The 23,755-nt window shown below is 43.9% G+C and overlaps 2 protein-coding genes across 2 annotated transcripts; both read right to left on the bottom strand.

Moving 5' to 3' along the window:
- Nucleotides 1–2,319: 2,319 nt before the first annotated feature.
- Nucleotides 2,320–13,420, bottom strand: lonrf2 (LON peptidase N-terminal domain and ring finger 2). The gene is made up of 12 exons (XM_028955492.1): nucleotides 11,977–13,420; nucleotides 9,038–9,156; nucleotides 8,815–8,937; nucleotides 8,543–8,704; nucleotides 8,054–8,267; nucleotides 7,845–7,950; nucleotides 6,580–6,694; nucleotides 6,238–6,359; nucleotides 5,859–6,017; nucleotides 5,489–5,651; nucleotides 4,859–5,008; nucleotides 2,320–4,604 (listed from the first exon to the last, which is right to left on the bottom strand). Exons 1-12 carry the CDS (start codon nucleotides 12,647–12,649, stop codon nucleotides 4,446–4,448), a joined length of 2,265 nt encoding a protein of 754 aa, XP_028811325.1. The 5' UTR covers nucleotides 12,650–13,420; the 3' UTR covers nucleotides 2,320–4,445.
- Nucleotides 13,421–18,054: 4,634 nt separating this feature from the next.
- On the bottom strand, nucleotides 18,055–23,540 carry chst10 (carbohydrate sulfotransferase 10). The gene is made up of 6 exons (XM_028955029.1): nucleotides 23,399–23,540; nucleotides 21,905–22,047; nucleotides 20,558–20,649; nucleotides 19,591–19,822; nucleotides 19,234–19,339; nucleotides 18,055–19,151 (listed from the first exon to the last, which is right to left on the bottom strand). Exons 2-6 carry the CDS (start codon nucleotides 22,005–22,007, stop codon nucleotides 18,590–18,592), a joined length of 1,095 nt encoding a protein of 364 aa, XP_028810862.1. The 5' UTR covers nucleotides 22,008–22,047; nucleotides 23,399–23,540; the 3' UTR covers nucleotides 18,055–18,589.
- Between the last annotated feature and the right edge of the window lie 215 nt (nucleotides 23,541–23,755).

Below are 23,755 nucleotides of genomic sequence, written 5' to 3'. Positions count from 1 at the left end.
AGTGCTTCATGCCAGTTCCTGGGGCCACCAGGTTTGATGAAAACATTCATGACGGCCGATGATCCCGGCAGATCTGGGCGAAGGCCAGGGTACCGGGCAGTGAGAACATGTAAAAAGATGGACAGCAAGAGAAGAAAAAATAAGTCATCAGATAAAACAGCATGTCAGTCTGATATAATGTCACACTGGAGATGGGAAGTAATAAAAAGCCGTGGTTGGGATCAGAAGATAACCTCACTTAAGGCACTGAGACACAGCAGGGGAGACAGTTCCTCAAAAGGAACGCTCTGGCGTTTCGCAATATCTGTCTAGCGTAGATTAGACGGCTAAGCGGCCAAAATGGACACTTCCATTAGCAGAACTGCACTGGGGTCAATGTCAGTTCAAGGGCCATCGGTCCCCGGGGGGGTTTGATGAGTTCATGTTTGAGTTTCAGTGATAAGGATGTTTCACCCTCCCATCTGACATGGAACGTAGAGCAAAGAGCCTCACGATCAATGGGAGATGTACATATGGGGCGTTCAGGATGCTCTCAGGCGGTGCAGCAGCGTCGTCGCGCTTATTGCCAAACCTCCAACCCTGCTTAGATAATGGACCGCTTGGCCAGCTTCTAGTTCGGGGCGTGGCATGCCGCAGCCACTTCATTAATCAAAGAGCTACGCCCTATAAGTTCAGCTTCCCATACGCTGAGAAGTCTGGCTGGGGAGAAGACCACCGCGCAACGCAACAGAGCGAAGTCACTGTCCCTTGATGTCATCGCATTTGAAATCACTGCGTCAGAACCGGGTGAAGTCCCACAGATAAGGAGAGTAAGCATTGCCTCCCTCGCCATCACACTTCCAGCAAATGGGAGGGAATAACCACTTGTCCATGCGCTTGTCCATGCGCTTACGTTGCTTGCTTAAGGCGCGGGAGACCGGGGTTCCGCACCTTCGGCTGCCTTCTTTGGGGCAGTGGTGGCCTTGTGGGTAAGGAAGCGAACTCATAATCGGAAGGTTGCTGGTTCAAATCCTGAAACAACCAAGGTGCCCACACACTGCTCACTAAGGGTGATGGTTAAAAGCAGTCACTTCACATCTTGGGGTGATCCAAACCACCTTGGCTAATCCAAATTGGCCCTCCGATGTTCTAGCAGTTATTCAAGTCCTGCATTTACTCGCAAGATTGGTCACATGGCTCGGACCAGTTTGCGTACCCTCCCCATGTTGGCTCAGGTTTTTTCCTGGTTCTCACATTTCCTCCCACTGTTCAAAGGCATGTACACTAGGTGGAGTGACGATTCTAAATTGACCGTGTGTGTGTGCGTGTGTGTGCACCCTGTGGTGGGTAAGTCCCCACCCCGCACCCAGTGTCCCAGAATGGGCCATGGCAGCCACAGTTCCCTTGATATAAATAAAGTATCTCTATCTATCTATCTATCCATCTATCTATCTGTGTTTGCATTTTTCAAATTTTTCATTTGTAGAACTTTTGTACGACCTGGTGCATCAAGGTTGCCTTTGTCTTTAAACCCTCACAGCTTTTATCTCTGCAAGCACGAGGGTCATTAGAGAGTTCTAAAAAGCAAATGCTGAAGTCTGTGGGAATACAATGAGGCCGTGAAAGGGGAAATGAGGCATAAAATGAGGAACATTAGGTAATTGAAGTTTGGACCTGATATAAGCATGAAAAGGTTTCGATGGTTTCTCACACAGTGTGTAATAGCCCCTTCTCGCTGAAGTCCTGTTCTTTGTTGAACCAGCGGATGGCAGATGAGCCTGGCTCCCATGTTCAGGTCTGGGTGTCTGAAGAACTATTTAAGCACACCAAAGCACCACCCTGTGGGACATTGCCCCAGCATGCAAGCCAGTAATACTCCATCTAGCCTTTTTATACAATCACAGACGTTAACCATTGGCACGCAATGCTCCAGTAAGAGACAGGTGTATAATATATGAAGGTTTGCAAGACGTTAAGAAGATTCAATTTTATTGGCTATGTAAAGACTACCCCCTAATGGCAGCATCCGGAACATCGGGTTGACCATGGAACGCGCAGCACTGCATTACACTTCAGTGTAAAATGTCCAGTCTGCATAGTTTCCCATTAATGCAATTAATGCAGAATGTAATTATTTTGTAGCTGTATTAATGGGAAACTTTGTCTTCTATGCCTTTGAATTTGCAGCTCATTAATTCAAACATACGATCTGAGAACTGCATTAACTAACTCGTAACAACTAAAACTTCAAAGATCTGAAAAGGCTCCAGATACTAAATTTCTGGCAGCGAAAGAAAATGAAACAGTCAAAGAAAATGTAATACAGAGAAAACAGGAAAGTTTAAAATACAAAATAAGTTTATTTAATCTTAAATGTACAAACTTGGATGAAAAAAAAAAATGCAGCATTTGTGCAACGTCCCTAGACACGAGGATTGATCACATGGATTAAGAAGTTTGTGCAGTTACAAACAGAGGAACAAAGATGCTGTTGAAAGAAAAGGAAGAAAAACCCTACAAAACAAGTAAAGGCCTCAGTTGCACATCGATCCAAATCACACACAACACACAAATATGAAAGTGCACTGTACAAAAAAAAAACCCCAAAAAATTATAATTTCAATAACACACAGACACTCGATCGACCACACTGTACAAAGTTGGGTTAGCACAGCGGTCACATGAGAACCAGTGCAGACACCATTCTTGTTCATGTTCAACATTACTAGAGGATGAACAGAAAGGTCAAACAAGGTACAAGAGGTCACCCAGTTATGCGATGCTACCTATTATAAGAAATGTTGGTAATTATTCATTTAAGGCGTTTGATTTCTATAATCAATTTCCCCACCCATATGGTGGCTACTAAAAATTAACAGACACCATGTTAGGTATATGGTGATGTCACATGAGCATAATAAAAATGTTTTCCCCTCCCATTTCTTTTTAAACAATAGGGTGTGGTTCTGATTTAACTATTCAGTTGCATTTTTGCTTTTAATTTAATATTTACAGATATTAATATATAACAATGCTTGAAGGTGCTGCCTCTCTCCCACAAGAAGCATTATTGTTCCTTTTTGAGAAAAAAAAAAAAAAGTCTAGTCTTCATCATTAATCAGTCCAGCATGACAAACAAACAGATCCTCAGGGAAGCACCGCAAAAAAAAAAAAAGTTGTGCAAAATGTAAAACTGAGGGAGGTTAGTTGACAATGGCGTTCAAGGTCAAGGTTATTATAAACTATTTACCAACCAAATAATGCAGCAATAATAATTTTAAATCTGTAATTTTTGCTTAATTTTGGAAATAATAAATATCAAATATTCAGGGATTACATAATGAAATGTAATATTTTGCATCTCTTACCATGTTATGGTTCATGTTTTATTCAGAATTAGTGATTTCAACATATAATGCCAAATATTAGCATAAATACAAGGTTGCTTTTACGACAGAGTCAAGGCACAATGAGACTGCAGTCTTACCCCTCAAAGCAGTGCGCAGTGAATCTCTTTTGGTCGTGTGTCACGGCACAAAAACATTCATATTTTTATCATTCTCTACACTAGATCTGTTCATTCTTGCCTCACTGCTGTTTATTGTTCTAGATTTTATGAAGTTGCGGCCCACAGAATAACTGGATTGTTATTGAATAACTGGATTCACTAGCGGCAGCATTTTGTGCAGTGCAAAAACATTTTACTACAAAAATTATTTACCAATCAAAATATATGAGCTTCTTAACAGGATGCGAACCTGGAATTAAAGCATGAAATCAGGGTCTGCATGACCAAGCTTGAAAACTGACCGGGTCAAAACCAAGGGCTTTTCAATTTACCATACTAAAGCTAAACTAAAAAAAAATGATCTAGAAGGTGTAATTAAAGACATGCTTGTTTTTCTATATTAAACTGCATATTGCAGCTTGTCTACATCCATAAATCTACTTTGGCAAAGGACAATTCATACTGATATGGATCTTCAGCCCTGCTTAAGTAGTTGAACCCCTAGTACCAGTTGTGCAGTCGCATATCGAGAACGCAGTACAGAGACGGAGAGGGTACTTTATCGGTCCATAAAGCTTTCTGCCGCTTGTTTGTCCCGAATGACTGCTGAACTGTCGGTCACATGAGAGAAATCATAGGGTGAACTGAAGACTGTAGTTTCTCTTTGCTACAATGCATAGCTTCTGGGAAAAAAAAAAACCTCACTAGTGAATCCATACTAAGATCAAGATCTTCAACAGAGAGGCCTCACTGGTGGAACTGGGTCTCAGGTCAGTCTTGACTGGGTGAGTGTGAGATGGGAACAGAATAACCTGTTTTCACCTGACGCTCTGGGTACTGATAATTTGGTCTAAAGCAGCAATGGTGTTGCGTTTACGGAAACAGCCTCGTCTCTGCAGTGAAACTGGGACCACTCCTCTCCACCTTCGAGATCAGAGGAGGAGGGTGATTGCAGGGGTCACCGCGGGCGCTTGCGGGTGACGAAGATAAGGACCCTTCGGATGGCGATGAGCCTGTCTTTGAGGGAAGTCATGGCCAGGATGGTCAGCTGGGCGCGGTTCTCCAGTGGCAACACGGCCAGGAGCCACCAGCACCACGCCGGACCACTGGGATTACCCTGCAGCAATGTGAATGCAAAGATTATTGAAAATTTCTGATTACAACTGTTAAGATGAAAATGTCTCTAAATTGAATTGCTGGAAAGAGGAAAAACACACTAATATTGTAATTCAAAAAGCAATTAATCTAAGAGAATGCAAATATCAGGTATAATATGTATAATTGATTAAAACATTGATTTCTTTTTTTTTTTTCATCTTACTGCAGAATTACATAGACCTTATGGTTCATATGGTCTCATAGTCTCTCTACCTGAGGGTCAGGGTCTTTGGCAGGCAGGTGTCCAAAGTGACTGAGAATCTGGTTCTTCATGTTGTCCTTGAGTGAGGTGAACCAAGCAGTGGCCTGATCATACACAGAGTCATGGAGCTTCAACAGCTCTGCGAGTTCTTCTCCTTCCACCTGACACACACACACACACACACGCACACACATATTAATATGGAAGACTGGGATTTCAGTTCACATAAGTGTTTCCCCAACATTTCCCCTCCATATGGAAAATGGCATCATGAAATGATTGGACGCCACACGCGTATGCAACATTGCAGATGCAAACACGTTCGGCTGCGCCGAGTTACATGTAAGCGGAGCTACAGGAGGAATCTGTCTGGAAATACAGGGGGAACACTGGCACTGAAGCGCTCATAGCGCCACGGAAGACCTGGATCATTAGTCATAGCCATCTTTCAAAATGAAAAACGAGGCAAGTAATAATCCAATCCAGCCTCGACACCAGGTCTCCAGGGTATCAAGCATGTCATTTGACAACACATGCCATCCACACTACTTCATGGGTTCGTGCAATGCCAAGCTCAGGCTACACGACAATAAACTCTAGGCATTAGGCAATGCTGAAACAAACCAGAAATCTAGACACACCTTTTTGTCCTCAAGGTATTCGATCTTTGCCGTGTTATAGCCATCACGCTGTCCATGACTCAGAACTTTGAAGCGGGACACCCCCACTGTGTCAACCACCGAACGTCCATCAGGAAAAAACTTCACATCCTTCACCTCCAGCATGCAGCCATAGTCGGCAAAACTGTAAAAGCAATGTATACATATAGACCAATATTCATTAAAAAAAAAAAAAAAAAAAAAAACAACACAAAAGGTCACTCAATCCTGAAAACACTGTTGCATCACATCACTGCAGCCGACCACATAGTGTTACAGCACGTGGCCGTCTGGTGCGTATAAAAGCAGGCATGGCTCATTGTGTGGACAATACAGATGATTATCAGCTCACCCTTTCAGCTCATCAGCGATGCACATGCCAAACTGTTTGGTGCCCGTCTCCATGGATCTGCGGATCATGAGCCGGTACCGTGGCTCAAACACGTGCAGGGGGCAGGGGATTGTGGGAAAAGCCATGGTGCAGACAAAGATGGGCACTTCCTGATTCAGACTACAGAGAACAAAAGGTTAAGTCAAAAAGTTAAGGTAAGTTTTACAGAAAATGAACAATTTAAAAGGCACTGGCAGAAGAATATGCAGAGCTGTCAGGGCCTATTCAATCCCTGTGTTTTGCTAATAAGACAACATTACTGGTCATCAGTTTTGAGTTGTTTTTGAGGCAAACAAATTCATTTACAAAGTCTTAAATCAAGTATCCAGTGGAGACTCACTTAGAAAGCTCCTTCATTTCTTCTTCATGCAGCTTTTTCCTCTCAGCCAGCTCCTCACCCAGGTAGCGCTGCAGGACCTCTTCCATAAGAAATGTCTTGTGGTACCCCCTGTTGGCCAGATACTGCAAGTACACCCAAGAGCACAAACATCAGAGACCAAGCTTCTTAGGTTCATGTAAATGGTACATGTCAGATCCTCAAATAATAAAAATTAAGCTAGGACATTAGGAACCCTTACAATTACCTACCAAACCAGATACTACTTAGTGACCCCTTTACGTAGCCTAACCCATTCAAATGTGTGCAAGATTTCTGCAAACATCGAGGAGCCAGAAATAATACCTCAGAAAGGTTCTCCTTGCACAATGGGCAGTTGGAGTTGTGATCCAGGCAGCGCTCCAGACATTTGAGGCAGAAGGTGTGACCACATGGTGTGGTGACCGGCTCATAAAATAATCTGAGTAGAAAAAATGATTAATAAATGAGGTGATAGGACAACTGCACAATCAAATTTGTCATGGAAAGAAATAAATCCAGTTTGAGTCACTGGAAACGGCAAAATGAAAAATATTGAGCAATTTCATTGTTGGTACTTTTCATGTTTCCCGTATTGTAGTTTCCTCATAAACGAGCTTCCTACTTGTAATACTGGAAGCATGACTGTGCGTGTTCATGCCTCAGGAGTTTTATTGTTCCTTATGAGGTTTTGTTTCATGGAACAGCATGTACTTTAGTTTGCCCTTTACACATCAGACAGGAACACCCAGTGCTTCGTGCCACCTTTCTATCATGGCCAGCTTTCTCAGCAATTTCAACTGCAGAGGCTCTTCAACTAGATCACGTGTGCCAAACTCATGAGATCACTTTATATAGATCTATTATTATTATTATTATGACCCAGCAATATGCTTTGGTGACTTTGAAGGACAAAAAAAAAATTGAGCTTCTTCACAACCCATTTGCCATCGACATGGAAACTTCTCCTGTACAGGTTCAGCTGCATTGTAAAGATGGCATTTGGCAAGGCAACTGAAGCACTGCATTATGGGATCTCTAGTTTGTGTATTATCAGCGCTTCATATTGCCATGCCTAATAATAGAGCTATATAATGGGATCTTGCGAGATGTGGCCTGTGGGCCGCGAGTTTGACACCCCTGAACTAGATGAAACACAAGCTAGCCTGCAGGTGCATCGGTGAGCCTTGCTTCACCGGTTTACCTTGCCTTGGACTACTTTTGTCATTGTGATGCACAGCAAGCACAGCACACAGTGCACACAATGAAATGAATCACCCTAAGTGAGCAGTGAGCAGCCATGAAAGGTACCCAGGGGGACTGTACTTTGCTCAAGGGGACCTCAGCAGCATCTTGATGGCTTAGGATTCGAACCCTCAATCAGAGTGCACTTCCTTACCAACTAGGCCACCTCTGCCCCTTTATAAGCATCATGGGTTAAAGCTAAAGGAAACACAAACTAAACTCCCCATCACTGCACCTTTACAGTACTCCTTTTCTTCTACATAGATCTATGGTCATGACTGTGACATTTCGTCTCGACTTTCGTGAAAACCTGTATGTGTGAAAGTGTAAAATCTGGGTATTGTCACCTCATGCACAATGAGCACTCAAGGTCGCCGCTGTCCAGGAGATGAGGGGGCACCTGGCGACCAGCCGAACACCCTGGGGTCGGAGGTTCAGGTGAGCGGGGTCCATCTGCACCACACAGACACAATGATCAGACACGGGGTCTCCGCATCCCCAGCAGGCCTTTATTCTCTCAGCGAGTGCGCAGTGGCACCTCCGCTGAGATCCCTACCTGGCCGCAGGACTTTGCTAGGAGGTCCCATGCCATTTGGCTCGGCAGAGCTTTTCCTCTTCAGTCCGGCTGGGCCGGGTAAGGCAGACAGGACAGACTCCAGGCTTTTGGAGTCGTTAAACAGGCCTTCAGACTTGCTAAGAGAGAGCGTGCTGTTGGCACTTTCTCCGCTACCGCCCGCCTCCGAGCTCTTGGTGAAACCATATCCAGAGTCCTGAAAGACAGGGGAGAACAGCAGGGTAAGATCTAGGCACTGACTAGACACAAAAATGAAAAAAAAAAAAAAAAAGTCAATTTTAAATGCTCCTGAACTACAAACGCATGGTAAAAACTCTCTAAATAAAGGCGTGAATACAAAGTTTCTGGTGCTGGTATGACATTTTCAGGAATTTAGGCTCTTATGAGCTTTGAAACCGAAATCTGGTTAATTCCAAATTCATTTCTCTAATACAGCAGTCTGAAGGATGGCAGGGGATTGTGGCCACTCACTTTGGAGCTGCCGGGCCTCTGGCCATCCCTGCTGAGAGAGGAGGGCAGGGAGCTGAGCAGGGCAGAAGTCTTCAACCACGTTGAAGGGCCAGACTGCAGCGGAGGCAGAGGAGCCATCACCGTGTCCTTATCAAACACCGAGGAGAAGAGTTCACTCAGGACCTACATCCACAGAAGAAAAAAAAAAAAAGTAACTCACATTATTATAAATAAAATGATTTTTGGGAAATAAAGAACGTTTCGTTGGGTTGAGTTGAGTTTGGGTGCTGCACCTTCTGAGCTTCCAGTTTGACAGCTGACCAGTCGGGCTTGAGGGCCACACAGTAAAAATACTCCTGCAGCGCCTCCTCTGCCCGACCCACTCCACTTAATGCCTTTGCCCTAATGTAGTGAGCCTAAAAAAAATTCCAAAGTAATTAGAAATTGAAAAAGTTAAATATTAACTTGTTTTTCCTCTCAGGTCACGAGTGTGTGCACAACCATGCGTTTTCTTACTTTAGACCATAAAGGTTTCAGCCGGCACAGGCTGTCCCCGTCCTGCATAGCTTGGCTGAAGTTCTTCATGTCCATGAGCAAATCTGCACGCTGGCCAACTAGCCTGGAGATGGAGGGTGCTGTTCAGAAGAAAAAATAAAAAGGTTTTACTCTTACTAAAGGAGGCTTTATTCATTATTCATCCTTAGTTTGCAGCTGGGGAAGAAGAAATGAAATTAAAAAAATCTAAAAAATAAAATAGAATAGAATCTTCCCTCTATTTTCCCAGGGTGGTAGTAGCCTAGTGGGTAACACACTATGAACCAGAAGACCCAGGTTCAAACCCCACTTACTACCATTGTGTCCCTGAGCAAGACACTTAACCCTAACTTTCTCCGGGGGGCTGTCCCTGTAACTACTGATTGTAAGTCGCTCTGGATAAGGGCGTCTGATAAATGCTGTAAATGTAAATTTTCATAACCATAAGGCTTCAAGTAGTGAGCCTAAGAAATGAGCGGACTGTTACCCCGCTTTCTCTCAGGATAAGAGTCACTGTACAGAAAGGATCCTCTCTTTGTGTGCATTCATGATTAGAAGTAAAACTACTGTTGGCAGACAGCAATTGGAAATTGTATTCATAAAAATAATAATAATAATTCTAAGAAATCATTCACTGCAAGGTCAGGAGCCGCATGGAAAACGAGAGTACGGAGTTTTAAAGAACAGAGATCCCAGTCTTCTGTCTCAACTGCACAAAATCCAGGTCACGGCTCCAGCCCAACCCACTCCGCTTAGGCAACGGTGATGCCATCCACCCGTTTGGAGACCGTTACAACACACGGCCGCCGGAGAGCGCCAGGACTGCAGGTCGAGCCGCAACATTATATGATGGGAAAGTGTGTCAGGTCAAGGAACGTTATTTGCCAGGCATTAATAACGCAGGACGACACGAGTCTAGTGACCACCCCTGTAGTGACAATATAAGGCTTAAACCTTGCTGATTAATATGTGAAAAATTCAGATTTTAAATCTTCCTAAAAAAATAAAAAATAAAAATCTAACCCAAATAAAATAAAGATGAAAGAGCATATTATAAGATATTTATCTATAATACAGTACACACACACTGCAGATACGTTATTTTAAACGTAATCTTACAATCATGGTGTACAATAATTTCACCAAAAAATAAAAAATAAAAAAAGTTTTAGATGAAGATCTTTGTTGGTTATTCCACGAAAGTACAAATCTGTTTTCCTTATAAAACCTAAAACTAAAAAGTACAAAAAAAAAATCTAGATTACTTTTAATAGTTTTTTTAAATAAACAAATTACTTTTTTGGGCAACCATAGATGTAAAAGCAGGGAGAATTTCATTTTCACCTTCCCCACAGAAAGGAAAACAGTGAAGGAGGGCTGAGCCGCTAAAAACAGTCGGAACAGCATATGCCGACGCGCTACGGCCGGCTCAAACAAAACACCACCCACACGCCATCTCGCCGGAGGAGGAGGTGCGAGACGCCGAGATTCATTTCCACATGCGATGTCACGGTGGCCGCGGCAGGCCCGACGGGGTCGGAGACGGGACGGACGGGCCAAAGCCCGGCTCATCCGCAGTCCCACCAGCTTACATATAAACGGGTCAGAATCCACAGGCTGACTGTCAGAAAAGGAGGTCAGACAGAAGCAGTCGCACCAGAGCGCAGGACCAAAGGATGATCAATCGAGCACATTGCCTTCAGAATATCTCATTTCCACACAAACCATAAATATGAATATGTAACACAAAATATATATTTTAACAAGTTATTTTTATGAAAATATTGATTGATAGAAGTCCAGAAGGCAGACTCTGTCTCTTCTAATCCTGCATACATCATTAACGTTACGCAGACTTTGTGAGCTGAGATTCTGAGGAATCTCAGAATTAAAAGCTCCCAGCACATGAATGGTCAACCAAATTCATACTTAATGTTAGCAAAAAATTTGGATGATATTGAAGTTGCCCAATTGTGACACAAGAACGAGGCGTTGGGATGTAATTAAATAAAAAAAAAAAAAAAAAAAAAGTTTTCTTAACGGTCAGCTCCAAAATATCTCAAAATCTGCAGTTAGGTAGGTTTTATGTGTGTGTGTGTGTGTGTGTGTGTGTGAGTGTGTGAGTGTGTGTGTGTAAATACCACTTCTCACTTAAGACTGCTTTACTTTTTCACTACTTCCTCATTTCAGAAATCTAGAAGACAAACCAGTCAAACTATCCAGGCAAGCAGACGAGCCCTCGTTCAACTTCTCCAGCATCCCCCCGACACGGACTACACATCACATACTGTCGGCCGTATGCGGAGCGGACGGACTCGAACCATTTTGTACGGGTGGTGCCGGCAGCATGACCTACATTTCGTGGCACAGCACAAGTCCCGCAGGCCAAGCAGGAATTTACGCCCTCGTCACAAGAAGCAACTTTGTCGTTTTAACGGACCGTCCACAGGGAGAGACGAACAGGAAAAAAAAGCCAGATGGCGCGGCGATGACGCGCCGAGTCCGACATCAGGTCCCCTTCTGTTTGTTTCCAAACATTCGGAGAGTGTGAACCCACACAAAACCCACTCGTCTATTTCATCATTTATATTAAAAAGAGAGAGAAGTTAACCATACAGTAAGAAAAGCCACATGCTGGCTGATCTGCTGCATGGCCTCCTTGTTGCTCGGACTCTTCCCAGACCGTGGCAGCGGTTATATCACCGGTGCGGCGGGAAGTAGGTCACCTAGTCTCCTTCTAACCAAAACCAAACCTTAACACCGGAACCTCACCAGCACTGAAGCGCAGAACGCTCTTTAACCTTCATTGTACCGTAGTGGGGCTGTTACAGGGTAGGTGTACAGCTCAATGTCTGCTGGGCAAAAAGTTCACCAACCAACCAACCAACTAACTAACTAGTAGAGCCAGAGAAAGAACTCACTCAGGTCCACCGCCTTGTTGAACTTGTCCAGGGCGGCCGGCAGCTCGCTCTTCCTCCTCAACACCTCGCCCTCCAGCCAGAACCTCCTGGACCTGCTCTCCGCCTCGAACCACTTGTCCAGGAGGCCGCCGAGCACCACGTTGACCCGGAAGCCGTGGCCCTCCCTCGGCCTGCCGCGGCAGCTGCCGCACTCCCGGCCCCCGCGCTCCTCCAGGCAGCGCCGGCAGAAGGTGTGGCCGCACTCCAGGGTGGTCGGCTCGGACAGCAGGCACTCGCAGAGCGGGCAGGAGAACATGTCGGCGGCCCGCTCGTCTTCGCGGGCGTCGCCGCCGCCGAGCACTTTGTCGCGCAGCGTCCGGGCGACGTTGTCCACCAGCGGCCCGAGCTCGTCCGGGCGGAGCCGGTGCAGGTTCGCCGCGACGCAGTAGGACTCGAGGGCCTCGGAGATGCGGCCCGCCCGGGCCAGGGCGTCCGCCCGGCGCAGGCACAGTCCCCGGTCGGGCTGCTGGAGGTCGGCCAGCTGGGAGCTGTAGATCTCGGCGGCGAGGTGGAAGTCTCCGGCGCGGCACGCCTCCTCCGCCACCTCCAGCATTTCGGGGCACAGGCCGGCCGCCCCGGGGTTGGAGAGGTCGTGGACGAAATGTTCCGTGCGGTTCTGGAGCCCCGTGTCCATTTTTTTTTTAATAAAATGGACGAGAGGGGGAATAAGAAAAAAGAACCGGACAGACCCGCCTCTGTCCCAATAAAACTGCTAAACACGAGGCCCGCACCCCGTCTTCACGAAAAGATCAACGTTCGTAGAAAACAAGAGTTTCAGCAGCGACATGTGTACATCCAGGTGGGTCCTTGTGGTCTCGGATGTCCTGGTTTTCGGTTGGGTAACATGTTTCATAACCAAGAGGTCACCGAAAAAAAACCCTACAGACGCGATCCCACAAGTGCCGGTCCACCGAGAAGAAAGAAGAAGCAGAAATAAAAATGAAATACGAGGTGGGAAAAAATAAAAAAATAAAATAAAAAAAACAAACATACAGACACACACACACACAAAAAAACCCGACTTGTCACACGCCAGACGCGCGGTCCCCAAGCCCGACTTCCTGCATCTATATCGCGGCTACAGCGAGTCCTCCCGGTCGCTGGAGTCCGGACGGGGAATCCTGGTCCGTGCGCTTCATTTCGGACCGGCGGCCGGTCACCTGACGTCACTCGGCGCGTCGGACGCGTGTTTTATATAAGCTCCGCCGCCGCCGGTTTGCGTAACCGCCGCCGGTCGTCGCGACCGAGTCGAGTCGCCGCGGGAGAATAGTTTTTATCCAGCCAGGCGTCTTTGTTGTCCCAGTTCGGTCCTTTTCCTTGTTTCCCGTCGTCCGAAGACCGAGCAGCGGCGACGCGGGCGACTTGCTTCCCGAGGAACCGACACATAACACGCCGTCCCCCGCCTGTCACGTGACGCCCAGCCGCTGCCCCCATTGGTGGGTTATATAGTTGCCTTATATAATGGCACAATGGTTGTATAACCGCGACCGAGACGAGTTAAAAAGCGAGAAGAAACAAGAGCGTCTCTGTGCTCGAAGTGTTTTTTGAATCTATATTTTTGTGGCGGGTGGTTTGACGGTGCGGGGGAGCAAGAGTTTAATAGGGGTGCAGGGGTGAATCCGCGCTACTTCGGTCCCGCCATTGTGTTTATGCAAAAGTTTTATGTAAGAGGCTACTTTATGTAAGACGCAGTTTATTGGCCTACATAGGAAAACCAGCCGCATGGTGGTTATAAAAATGTGTTTGTATAAAGTTTAACTGGCCACGGTCCACTTACAATGCTTTATATAATACAGTTCCTTTACATTATGAAACAAAGCATGCATTTCATATACACGTTAAGCATTGTAGCATTTACATTTTTGTTATTCTTTCTTAATTTTAAATATGATATTTGTTAAAACTTCCCAACCAAGAATGCACATTCTATATGCATATAAATATATAGGTAAGAATTTCTTTAGCAAGTCCTGCTCCACAGAAGAAACCATGATGAGAAGCCTTTAAACTGGGTCATTTCTGACTCTGCCACCTTGACACATAGCTTACGTACTGTAAATGATGATGTACTGTGTTGTGCAACTTTTTATATGATCTTGACAGGCTCACACACATCTTGCACCTTGAAAGACTGTAAGAAAGACATATGGGAGAACCCGGTGGGATTTGGAAGAACCCTTAATCCTTGTAATCCCTGGCTAACCTGAGATTCCAGAGCACAAAGTCATGCACAACATTTCCCCTAAAAAGCAAACACTTAAACATAACCCAATGCACAACTGCATGGGGTGATAATATGCAAAGAGGTGCAAAAGTAATTACAGAGACAAAAAAGAAAACTAAGGGCTAGAGTTTATATACTATAAAAGGAACGCACAATTCTAAAATTCATGTGAGGTTATGAAAGTTTATTATAACTGTTTATTGTACAATAAAATAAATATTTAGCCTTTTCAGTTTATTTAAATTGTTAAATGTTATTAAGTGTTATTATACAGACACTCTGCTGAAAAGAATCAAACCCAAACTGAACATATTAAATTGGTGGAAGATTAAATTACACAAGATACTGTGTGAAGTATGAAACTAGTTAAAAACGTTTTATTCCTTTCTAATGGGAGGTTTCCCTTATTCATCTGCATAAACCAGAAACACAGCTGGATCAGAACTAAGTCTCCCTCTGATGTACATCATGCAAGTACACTGCTTTCAGATGGTGACACTCCAGAGGTGAAGAGCTTTATATCCATGTGCGTGTGAGCTTTGAGGAGGCTGAGCAAGACAAAAGTGTTGTGCATGCGAGCTTTCCGTGTGTGTGTGCGGAGCAGCGGTGTGAAGTGACAGTGAAGTGATTGTCATTGTGAAACACAGCAAGCACAGCACACAACAAAATGTGTCCTCTGCTTTTACCCCATCACCCTTGGTGAGCAGTGGGCATCCGTGACAGGCGCCCGGGGAGCAGTGTGTGCTTTCTCAGTAGCACCTCAGAGGCACCTTTGCAGCTCGGGATTTGAACCAGCAACCTTCTGATTATGGGTCCGTTTCCTTACCCGCTAGGCAACCACTGCCCCACTATGTATTTGCAAGCTTTTCTTGATATATGGCCTAGGGGGCGCCGCATATCCTCATATTATGAACGTGTTTGAATGTTTCAAGACGTCTTCGTTTCATAGGTGCGACTGTCACAGGGGTTAATGCGTAATATCAACTGATCTTGTGGTGACTGAGTGCTTTAAACGGCCAGCATGTAACACATATTACATGTGAGCAGTATTTTGGCTCAATTTGCCTTGCAAATCCAGGTCATTTGAATCCAAAAGGACACTTTTGCAAGGCTGCAAAAACTACAGTTACATAAAAATGAATAGTTATATAAACATAAGTTATGTAAATTATATTTAATTCAAATAGAATTATGGTCCTATAAGTTGCATGTCACTGAGCGAAAAGAGACATTTGGCGAAAAGTGAATTGTTCACGGAAATGGAAAAAGATTCGTTTGTTCTTGCACGACACATGGCACACAGGTCACACGTGAGGTGCAGCTCGCTCACTTCATCTCATGGGAAGCAATCAAAGGCTTACTGGCCCTGACGCCAGTTTAATCCACTGTTTGCAGGATGTTTGAAGTTTGAGGAATGCAGCCAATGTGCATGGCCTAAGTGAAATAGCATTTTCATTTGAATCCTTTCAGCTTTTTCGTGCTACTGCATTGCTGAATATTCTGCCATCTTTAAAGTTAACTGTTCAGTGAGACAAGTTGCCCGCATTTATCCTCTGGAGTATCTTTTATTTAAATGCACTAAAAATTGCATCAATGTTAGACTAAATTGTGCATTTAAAATCCATGGGCAATATTTTCTCAGAGCCCATGGATGTTCGCTTATGTCACTACTCATGAGAATGCTCGAATTTAAGCGCCGCTAATCTTTTTCTCACCTGTCCGTACCACCATGGACAAATTTGTGACCAGTGACCAGAGGAAAATGGAGGAGAAAGGGAAGAGTGGCGAGTCTGCGTGACACCTGACTTGTTACACATTGACAAGAAAAAGACAAGTGGTAGCCTAGCGGTTAAGGAAGCGGCCCCGTAATCAGAAGGTGGCCGGTTTGAATCCCGATCTGCCAAGGTGCCACTGAGGTGCCACTGAGCAAAGCACCGTCCCCACACACTGCTCCCCGAGCACCTGTCATGGCTGCCCACTGCTCACTCAGGTTGATGGTTAAATGCAGAGGACAAATGTCACTGTGTGCACCGTGTGCTGTGCTGCTGTGTATCACATGTGACAATCACTTCACTTTCAAGAGGGGGATTAAATAGTCTAAAAGTCTGGGGGTCTAAGTTTGTCTTCAAATAATTACACACCAACAAAAATGTGTAGCAAGTATCTTGTCCCCAAACGTAAGCCTTTCACAGCCTCTCCCCTGCGGTGTCACCTGTCAGAAGGGCAGCCAGACAGTCCCAGAGAATCCTGCTGACTTGTTGCTATGGTGGCCAGATTTTCAGGCACATTTTTTTCTCCCCAGTGCCTCTGTACATAAAAATAGAACCTTCGTTACTTTTGCATCTTGCAACCAAGCTGCAGCAATCATGGCACTCATGGTATCATGGCAGATGGTATTCTATTTTTTTCCAACCTGTTTGATACACGTCGCATTGCATGTAAGGCTGAGAATGTGGAAGAGCAGGGAGGTGGTATCTAACATTTAATTTGGACTTAATTTTAAGAGAATACCAGTCTTGCCTTCCAGCCACACCATTGCTTCTGGCCAGTATGTTTCTGGGCTATGAATGATGGTAAAGCAGCAAAAGACAGAGTCCAATATTCACTCACTTCAACCCTGTTAATTAGGCTCTGGATAAAATAAAAAATTAAAGACAATTTTAAGACTGCTTTTTTTTTTTTTTAAGTATAAAGCTGCACTTGATATTAAATGCCACCACAAGAGAGCACTGCAGACACAAAATTCGGTTTAAGAAGACATGGTCACATGGTTGAGCATGGTGCTGGTTGTTCTTGTTGCAAATTGTTCCTGCCAGACAAACCAGTGTTTTATTATTTAGTATAGACTGCCTGATATTTCAATTTGTACACTTCTAAAATATCGGACAGCTTCTAGTGGGATGCAAGTCAAACTTCACAACAAATGAGAAATGTCTCATGAAAGCAACATTTGCGAAAAACAACTACTGACTGAATTCATCTCAGGTAACTGACACTGTGGTCAGATACAGTTGGGATTGTGGTGCAACGTGGTCGGAAGACTGTGAACTGTTTCAGATTTGTACGTCACTTACCTGAAGAGGTTAGAATAATAGTAAATGATGGATGGATTCTAGCAGTTTTTCCTGTCAAAAGGGCATCAGGAGGACAAGTCTCACACTATCCCCTTGGGAAGACCTCTCACCACCTCCCGAAAATTGGTTTTCAGGGCAAAAATCAAACAGTTTCCCGCCTTGTCTTCTTACTTTACTGCGTTCACCTGCAATCTGTTTTCAGGCTGTCTATATGATCTACAACTTTTATCCCTGAAGCCAGGACCCCACAACCCTAATTCCTTACCACATACACAAATTAAAAGAATATGTTGAGAGCCAGCCAGAGCCCGACGAAAATGATAGAAACAAAAAAATTATAGAAACCCGACCAGACCCGGACCAAGATCTAGTTTTTGATTTGATTATCCTTTTGGGTGCATTACTGTTTATACCTTTAAAGTTTAGGAATATAATTTACAATTCTGCCCCCCCAGGTTGGGGACCACTGATCTAAAAGACATGATTTATAATGTAAACATAATTCACCAGACCAAGCCAACTTGTTTCATGCCACCATAGACCAGACCTATTCAGTGGACTCTGCCAGAATTTTTCTTCCCATTTTCAGCATCATCGTATCAAACAGTTAGAGCTACTAAACAGGTTAGCCTTTGGTTGTCATCCCTGTCACCAAATAGTACAGCCCTTCATCATAATAAAAACCCACCTGTAGGTGCTGTCGGAAGGTTTTGGTCCTTTACAATACACATAACAAGTGGGTCCTATTTCTTCTTTTAATTAATAACATCAGTACAACTTTAATGGCTTTTCCAGGCCCATGGCAAGTGACAACTTGCCAATTGTTAGACAATCAGATAACCACTTTAAAAACTGTAGAATATTATGCCAGTTTCTCTACAGATCCATGAATACTGGAAATCAGTGTCAGTGTAATTGATTATACTGGTAATTTACTTCAAGGTATTGCTAAAATAATATTTAAATTAATATTTAAAAAAAAGTTTTTGTGTGAAGTCATTCAGTAAGAGTAAAGTTGTTTCTGAACAAGGCTTAAATGTAACCATACCAAGAGGAGAATATAATGATATCTATCATTTCCACAAAGAAACAGCATAAAAAAAACCTGATAGTGTTATTTGGAGTGTTATTACCTGTAAGCCTATGAGACTTTAATGTTCGTCGAGGACTCAGATTCCATTCAACCTGCATCCTAATCTAATTTGTCTGTAATTTATTGAGGAATGCTGACCATTTTGCAGGACAAAAATAAGCAGTGACATCAGCACATGGACGGTCAGTCCAACAGGAAGTTGGGTCTCTGATATCCAAAGAGACTAAAATCGCCCAGAAATCGGGCATAGAGTCGGCGTACGTCACGTTTGCTGATCCCAGAGAAGTACTTTTCCACTTTAGAGCGATTGTATCTAGTGATGCCTGGAGGGATGGTTGGGTAGGACACCAGGTGCTCTATGCCAGCAGACTTGAGTATGTGTGGCGCATCCAGCTCGAGTGTCTCATGGTGGCCTATAACACTGTAGCCAATGTCACAGGGTGCACAAAGCTCTACATACGTCAACCAATGGATGACGTGCTCCCCGAACTGCCTGTCCAGACGCCGCCGTCCAGGCTCATCTCCGAGATAACGGACAAAGTCTTCAAAGTGCAGACCGCTGCCCTCCAGACCGCTGCCGTCTTCATCACGGTGGCTTTTGCGGTACTTCCGGATGATAGCGGGTGCAATGTTAGACTTGTACCATGGCTCAAAGCGGGGGTTCTTCACAAACTTGTCCTTGAATGCTGAGATGATGCGCTCAAAAGGGTCCCGCACAATGATGAACTTGAAGTATGAATTTAGCCTACATTCAAAAAACATACCAAGAGGTTGTATTCAGACTAACTGCGAGATTGCAATTGTTTAGTACAAAAGCTCCATCAGACCTGTCATTGATCTCCTTATCTTTGAAGGACGAGAGGCGGGGCAAGCCGTTTTTGTCATGGTGATGGACTATACTCTCGGGTATGTCCTCCACTTTTGAAAACTTTCCTGAGGTTGAAAAGGAAGAGAACGACAGCAAGTGAGACTAATTCAAAATAACATTCTATTACCATTACATGGGATGCATTTTTGCAAATTGTATAATTTGGTAAAAAAAAAAAAAAAAAAAAAAAAACACACAGCAAAAGGTTTTCAAATTGTGCCCAGAATGAGGGAACACCAAGACCTTACGGGCCATGCAGCGGATGTGTGTGCTATTGTGTATGAACTAAAATATTCAGTTCGGACTGATCACTCACCATTAAGCACAATAAGGACCTTCTTCCACTGCGTGTTGCCCACCTTGGGGGTCTGGCAGAAAAGGATCTTGTGCTTGTCACACACAAAAATGCGGTCAAGGACAAACTTGCTGACGGGCGTATGAGTGAGGTTTCGGAGGGACGAGTTGCTGCAGACGCTGGACAGGAGCTCCAGGCGTCTCTCCACAACAGAGAGCCAGTCAGAGGGCAAGGTGGGCGGGCTGGCTGCAGACTGAGATCAAAGATAGACCTACATTATTACATATGACTATAAACGACCATGTATATACAGAGGACGGTGAACGGAGTACATAATTAACAGGAATTAAGATCAGGTCTCTGACTGGGAGATTCTCTTTCCTACAAAAAAAAAATCTACCTGCATGTTTGGAAGAGTCCCTGGTTGCAAGATGACTATAAGAGATTGTGTATGTGGTGTGAACAAGGGGACACTTTTGATGAAAACGTAATTGTTTTTTGTGTCTTGGGCAGTGTTGGCCTAGCAGGTAAGGAAGCAAACCCGTAATCTGAAGGTTGCCGGTTCATATCCCAAACCACCAAGGTGCCACTGAGGTCCCCTTGACAAAGCACCATGCCCACACAATGCTTTCATGGCGCTTGTCATGGCTACCCACTGCTCGCTAATGGTGATGGGTCAAATGCAGAGGACAAATTTCACTGTGTGCACAGTGTGCTGTGCTGCTGTGTATCACAATGACAATCATTTCACTTCAATCAGCAGAGAGAAAGTTCTCGCACGATTTGAAGGGAGGCATTTTGGTTCGCTTGGATTTTTCCCTTTGTGATAGGAAATCTAACAAAAAGGAAAATGACACAATGTTCAAAATTCACAGACTGATTCGGACCACATTTGGAAACGTTCTAAGGGGTAAAAGCACTCTACGGCTTTGGTACTAACTAACAAATCGTAAACCATGTGACAAACTGAGCAGAGACACCCCCTTACCATGAAAGTCGTATGAGGTATCGGCTGCTGAGGAGTGACAGATTTGACGGACGGTTCAGTTCCTCTGAGCTTCTCAACATTCCCGCCATAGTCTACAACAGATAAATAGACACTCCTTAGACTTTCTTCCTTTTAATTAAGGTATTCACAATTATTAAATTGCAATCAAATAATTTTGTTTTTTGTACTTTTTTAACCCGTTTTATTTGTATATATTATGTTTACTTGTAGTCTATTTATTTCAGTCTGTCTTATTTTCTGTCTTTCCATATGCCTCATACTGAGTCTACTGCATCTTAAATTTCATTGTTCCTTGAGAAGTAACAATTACAATTTTTTTTCATCATTTTAATTACAATTTAATTTCTAAAAAGTATGTAAGAACATTGCTTAAAACAACAAAGGCAAGTATAAAAAGTAGATCGCTGTAATGATGAACCAATCAAACAACTGCTTCATATGTAAGTCATCTTTCAACTCAGGGCTTCTGTGGTTTGCTTGAATTGCGGTGCTTTTGTAAAAAGTGTTGCCATATTAGCTCTGCGGCACAAAGCCAATTTCCTAAACGCAGTAACATTTTAAACCATGAAGAACAACAACAACAAAAATTATACCAGCAGCATCATTGTTGTTTTTGTCCTAAAATGTATTCAATTGCATTTTAAAAAGTTATCATGTACTGTTATTAAATGTACTTGTTCACTTTAGATAATATGGCTTATAAATTATTATGAACTGTAATGAACAAATGAACTTATGATCTCAGTTTGCCATATTATGCTGCAGTGTCTCAGTAATAAATATTTCCAGAAATGTCTGTTCTATTCTCAATTTAAAGATTCAACCCTGAAACAAATAAGAATTAATTCCCATTGAGAGCCATTGTTTCTAATTCATTGTGGATTGTGCCCATTTGAAAAGTGAAACAAACTGAATTTATTCCTGGTATACCTGTTAGACTAGACTGTGTCTGATTTTAGACTTCGATTAGCATTTCTCGAAATCTTGTACAATCAGATCTGATCTGATCTCAGCCCCCGCCCCCTTGGGTTCACAGCCCAAGTAAACTTATTCTGAGAACACAGACACAACATGGATTTATACAAATGGGCTAATACAGCAGGTAAGTTTTAGTCATTCACTGTGTTTAGGAGCAAACCAAAAAAATGATAATCAGTTATATATAATTGAGTAAATATAAATTCTAATTCACAAATCAGTTCCATTGAATTTCATGTTAGAATCTCATTCGACAGACAACCCTTAATCTCAATGCATGTTCAATTGTGATTGAAAATAACGATTGTTTCATTAGCAAAGTGCTGTGCTGGGCAGCCAAACACTCACCGTCAGGCACTCTGAGGCTGAAGTTGATGAACTTGCTGGCAAACATGAGCAGTAGCAGCACCCAACCGCAAGCCCCGACCAGCAGCCAGTGGCACCGCGTCATTTTCCTCCACAGCTGCCGGACATTGACGTGCCACCACCTCCTGCGTCGCCGGGGGCGGGGGGAAGAGACAGGAGACGCTTTTAACGCATTCCGATTATATTTTACATTAATAGGTAACCATAAGCGTGGTAGTAGCCTAGTTGCTTGCCTATGATCCAGAAGACCGTAGCTTTAAATGCTAATGAGGAGGAGAGAGGCGGGACGAGGAGGAGAGCGGCCTATAGAAGTGAGCGGACATTTGCGGAAATTACGTCATCAACGCCATTCACCAACCACAATGTTTGACGCAAACAAAAAGTCGTGTCTGTGTTTTTCCAGAAAAAAAAAAAAACTAATCAACTGGTTCTTCAGAGTACAATTCAAAAATTGTGCTCATTTTTACATTCAATGACTTAGCAAATGCAATGCTTTGCACAACTGGAAATTCTCAGGGCTGAAAAAGCATGAGAAGTAGCAGGTAACCTTTCCCCTTTGATGTCATAAGAGAGACAAATTCCAGAATGACCAAAGCTCTCATTATACCTATCGCCATTTCTAGCCACTGCAGGACCATAGACAGGCTAGGGGAACTCGTATTAATGTTAAATATTCTCACAAAGTCACATTTTCATGTTATGGGACCTTTAAGACAGACACATCAAGTAAAGTTAATACCTCACTATTGATTCAATTTTAAATAATCGCAAAGGAATAAAATGGCTGCATTTAAACACTGATCGCAGCAGAACGGAAAGTGGGTGTTGCGCAGATTCCTCTGAGTCACTGCAATTCTCTCACTCCATATCGGTCATGTCCAGCAATATAAAAACGCACCTTTCTGCACGGAACTATGTAAATATAAAAAAGGGACAGAAATCAAGAATTGCAAACACGTGCATTCCATTTTTCTTCTGTATAGTGCGGTCACAAATTAAAATGTCTTTTATTTCATTAAACACGTCTTACCAGGAAAGTTTTCATTTCTGCGGACCGCGACACCAACGCCCACAAAGCAAACTAAAACACGGAGACGTTTTTCATCCTGAGCGCCACAGCACTTAGACGTATCCATTAAATAAAGTAAAATATTATATATAATAACCTCAAAATGCACAAAATGAGCTAGCATTTGTAACTCTAAAAAATAACGCCATACGCTTGGATCTCCTCTAGTGGATTTTGCGTCTTGCTAACGAAATGAAACGTAGAAATAAAGTCACCAAGAACCGCAATTTACAGCAATTTCTGCTGACAGAGCTGATGCTAAGTGGCTAACGCTGCAGTCAGTGAAAACATTCGGAAAGGCCGAACACCCCCCACCCCGGCTTGTTAAAGACTCCCATCCGCCGAGAGGCGACCATCGTGAGGCCGGAATAGCGGCCCACCCGGCCGCCTCCGGCGCCGGTTCTTACCCGGTAGATTACGCGCGGGGCGCGCCTTCCCTCGGAGACGGCGCATGTGTTACAAGTTGGAGTTGTCCCGCAGATAACATGTTGACAGGGACGGACCCGCGCTCCCCCGTCGAACAAACCCCCTTTCATCATGACCACGGCGCCGGCGCCGCCCCCTGTCGGCGGAGAGGGGGACTGCGCAGGCGCCGCGCATGCGCACACACTGTCCGACGGGAGCGTAAAAATGACATTTACCGCGCGGTTCAAAATCTGAGAAAATGTGCCCTGTTATACAATATTCTATATGCGTTAATGATGCGATAATGCTTTCAAGTAGCTACGCATACATGATTTGTGAGAATCGTAAACCGATGTTTT

Source organism: Denticeps clupeoides, chromosome 15 (genome assembly GCF_900700375.1).
Source record: "Denticeps clupeoides chromosome 15, fDenClu1.1, whole genome shotgun sequence".
In the NCBI taxonomy this organism is placed as follows: domain Eukaryota; kingdom Metazoa; phylum Chordata; class Actinopteri; order Clupeiformes; family Denticipitidae; genus Denticeps; species Denticeps clupeoides.
This window is presented reverse-complemented; position numbering and strand designations above follow the sequence as displayed.

Coding starts and splice junctions, on each gene's coding strand:
- chst10 (XM_028955029.1), bottom strand. CDS start 22,007: ATGACGCGGTGCCACTGGCTGCTGGTCGGGGCTTGCGGTTGGGTGCTG. Junction 19,340..19,590: donor GGTCCTTATTGTGCTTAATG/GTGAGTGATCAG, acceptor TTTCAACCTCAG/GAAAGTTTTCAAAAGTGGAG. Junction 19,152..19,233: donor GATAAGGAGATCAATGACAG/GTCTGATGGAGC, acceptor TTTTGAATGTAG/GCTAAATTCATACTTCAAGT.
- lonrf2 (XM_028955492.1), bottom strand. CDS start 12,649: ATGGACACGGGGCTCCAGAACCGCACGGAACATTTCGTCCACGACCTC. Junction 6,360..6,579: donor GCAAGGAGAACCTTTCTGAG/GTATTATTTCTG, acceptor GTGTACTTGCAG/TATCTGGCCAACAGGGGGTA. Junction 5,652..5,858: donor ATCGCTGATGAGCTGAAAGG/GTGAGCTGATAA, acceptor TTGCTTTTACAG/TTTTGCCGACTATGGCTGCA.